At 42.6% G+C, this 3,618-nt stretch overlaps 1 protein-coding gene across 6 annotated transcripts in view; it reads right to left on the bottom strand.

Annotated features, from left to right (window-relative positions):
* Nucleotides 1-2,569: 2,569 nt before the first annotated feature.
* LOC105889425 (receptor-type tyrosine-protein phosphatase mu-like) overlaps nucleotides 2,570-3,618 on the bottom strand; it is a 138,983-nt gene continuing 137,934 nt past the window's right edge. For all 6 annotated transcript variants that reach the window (XM_031559557.2, XM_031559558.2, XM_031559559.2 and 3 more), the window contains one exon: nucleotides 2,570-3,496. In XM_031559557.2, the coding sequence (XP_031415417.1) occupies nucleotides 3,443-3,496 (54 nt within the window). In that variant the 3' untranslated portion in view covers nucleotides 2,570-3,442. The remainder of the gene's footprint in view (nucleotides 3,497-3,618) is intronic.

The raw sequence follows: 3,618 nt of genomic DNA, 5'->3' as shown, positions 1-3,618 counted from the left end.
GAGTCTCAGGGAGGGATACAGGGAGCAGGAGAAGCCCTGGGATGATACATCTCTTTCTGCTCAGGCTGGTAGCTTCCACACAGATGGTTGATGTGCTGGATTAAATGAACACACACACACACACACACACACACACACGGAGATTACACAAGCAGCTTCTCGGTCAGCTGTAATGTGTTGACTTTGCCAAACAGGCTACAGTTGGCCAGTTCCATGGCTTAGGTTACTCTGTTCTCAGGGGTGACTTGCAATCAGTTTTGTTAATTATTTAGCCACTTGTGTGATATGGCATTATTTGGTCCCACATTTGGAACTTGGATTTGGAAAATGGTTTAGTGCTTATTGTGTAAAGATAAGGTCACATTTTTAGAACATCTTTGTTAAGTATTGTTATTGCTGGTAGGTGGGACCGGGTAGTCGGACTCAAACTCAAACGTTTCTGAGTGAACAGTGCTGCCCCCAATAGGCGATTAATGAGATAGTTTACAATATACCTTTCTCGTGTAATCTGCGCGCAACATGGGTCTTGAAAGTGCAGTCCCTCTCCCAAATTACGTTTAGCAGTAACCCAATGCAATGATGGAAACGATCTAAAAAAATCTACATATATGCTAAAACAAACAAGATAATTTGACACTGCAACTCTCAGTACAACGAAAAGTAGACTAAAACATAATAACACTGTTGATAAATGGATACTCCGAATACAACAGATTCTAAGCCTACGGTAATGCAAGATTTACAGCGCTGGCAAATCTGAAACTGACAGCTTTACTCCCAAGAAGCGCATTTACAATGCATGCCTATCGATTAATACTTTGATAATGAGCACATGCACACAACGCGGAAAAATCCATTTAGCCGATAGGAGAAAACGACCCCTTTTAAAAGCGGAATAAAGCCGATTCGTGGCATCTCGGGTGAAGTGGATCGCATTCCGCCAACCGATTTATTCGCTGCCGCGGTGATGCCTAGCTCCATCTGCGAGTTCACTAATATGACCCACAACCATGCATGGGTACGCGGTGCCAAGTGATCCATCTCAAAAGGAGAGAATTGCCGACCTTAACCCAAACGTGCCTTAGCTACATCAACACCATTTTAAGAAGTGAGAGCAGATGAACTAACTACTCTTTATGTGTAGTGATAATATCATCCCGACATATAGATTCAAAAAGAACTCAAACTCGCGAGCTGTCAAGGCAACTGGTCCTCAGCGTTCCCTGTAGAGTCGCGGTGAGCGCAAGTCTCCGACGGAAGGCTGACACCGTATTTTAAAGGGTTGGAGGCGTGCCTTGATTACGCAACGTTTGGAGAGTACAGAAGCAGAAAACCATTCGCATTTAACGTCATCTGATGGCATACACGCATACGTGTACACACAGTGACTGCATCGATAAAAATGGGTATCAATAGATACTGCATAATAAAGATATGGGTTATGATAACGCCTGCTGACACCGAGTATTATCATAACTCACCAGTCTTTTTAAATCGGCGGCACAAACGAAAAAGGTCTGCACTTTGTTGAATTGATCATATTTTTTGTGTTTTTTAAAATTCACCTTTTAAACAAGAATGAAGTTGGAAGATAACGTGACCTATAGATTCGCCATGTTATACAGAATGCGCCACAGATGCAACTTTTAATAACGAAATCGTTCCAGTCCGGTCGTGTTTATAAATTAGATGACTGGAAGCATCACCTGGATCTATGACTGAGATGATTTGGCAAGAGCACTCCGTTGACTGGGTGATGTAGCTTTTGGGCATTTGAGATAGATACTTTATTGGTCCAGGGTGAAGTTTAGGTTTATCCTTAAAACTTCCCCCATTTTGAAATTCTGGCTACATCACAGGAGATCCTAAACTAGTTTAGCCCATGGGCTTCAGGCACTCCATTAAGATTTCTTATGATCCCTAGATAACATTTGTCATGGCACCAGCACCTTCAGAATTAGATTTCCGGAGATTTCCAGTACAGCAATGACAGTTCCTCTCAGTCACGGTAGAGAAATGGCAAACATATATATAGTTTGATTCACATGCCCACGACAATGCCACTTATTTTAATAAAATAATGTAAATAAAAAATGCAAATAATACAGTAATATTACATCCTTTAGATGTCCAAGCGTTCATGTGGCCATCGTCAGGTGTGCCGGTTGCTCATTGCGGGGAGATGTGAGGATCGCAGAAGCCGCTCACCTCTGGAGCTCATCTGGCTCAGCTCAGCTCTATGGTCTCAATCTCAGAGAAATCTACAGTCCCAGTAATATTCCAGGGCAGAGGCACAGTGCTGCCCCCCTGAATCTTTAACACCCTCCCCACCGATTTACAGATGTGCTGGAGGTTAGTGCTCAAGGCAGCAGGATGTCCATACTGAAAGCTACAAGGGTCAACCTGAACTTATCTTAGTGCTTGCTGTGCTCCTCAGGAAATGGCTGCTATTTGATCTCATCCACGTGATGGGACATGGGCTTTGTCTTTTAATTATGTCTGGTGGTTGAACTAAAAGCTAAGCAGGAGTCTCGGACTCTTTGAAGAAAAAAATACACAAAACACTCAGTGCAAATCCATACATATCATATATTGGTTCATGAACATTTCTTTAAATGAGATGAATAAAAAGCTGACAAAACCATCTGGGCAATAGAATTCATCAAACCCATAAGCATGATTGTCACTGTTTCTCACGCGCATGTACTCTCTGTCACACACACACACACACACACACACAAACAAACAATCTGAAAAAAAAGCTAAATACACAAATGAATAAATAATCTCATAAAAGCTAAATATTTACAGTATTAACACAATGGTGAGTATTCACAATGGTAGCGCAGAGCAAAGAAAAAAAACAGAAAAGGAAGAGAAAACAGTTGGATAGGCAGATGCTTTGGATACTTGAAGGTGACAATCAGCAAAGCAAGGTAATCACTTTCATCATGATTATTTAAAATATTTAAAACCACAATGTTACAGTTAAGCTCTCGACTGTTGCAAAAATATCCTTCAAAGCACTTTAAACTTGCGAAATCACCATTTGTGGCACAGAATGTGACACTGCACAATCCACTGAGCATGAAGGCGACGATGATGACCTCCGAGGTCAGAGGTTAGGGGCTAAGGGTCGGGGGTCAGAGGGAGCAGGGGCGCTCCTCCACGGGGTAGTTGTGCTTTCTCCTCCACAGTTCAAATGAGCCAGGAGGGACAGATGGGGACGTGGACGGATAAGCTACGAGTCCAAAAGCGAGATGGTCGGAGAGATATACACACTGTAAACACAGTTATTACAACATCTGTCAGAAGAGAGTGTTTTTTCTACACACACACACACACACACACACACACACACACACACACACAAGTAACCCCTTCGGTCAGATCACGTCCAGGCCCCTGAACTCTTCTGTTCCTTCAGCGTTGTCCTGGGGTTTTACCCAGAACTCAAATACTCCAGGGCCACCTCATAGCAGAACTTGTACTGGTCCTGTAAAAGAAGACAAAAAGTAACCTTAAAGCAGCAGTAAGGAGTTTTGGTGGAAACCAAGCAATTTAACTAATGAAAAGGAATGCAAAAACCATACAAACACCAACAGCAGCACAGTTGGT

The sequence above is a fragment of the Clupea harengus genome, chromosome 22 (genome assembly GCF_900700415.2).
Source record: "Clupea harengus chromosome 22, Ch_v2.0.2, whole genome shotgun sequence".
In the NCBI taxonomy this organism is placed as follows: Eukaryota; Metazoa; Chordata; class Actinopteri; order Clupeiformes; family Clupeidae; genus Clupea; species Clupea harengus.
This window is presented reverse-complemented; position numbering and strand designations above follow the sequence as displayed.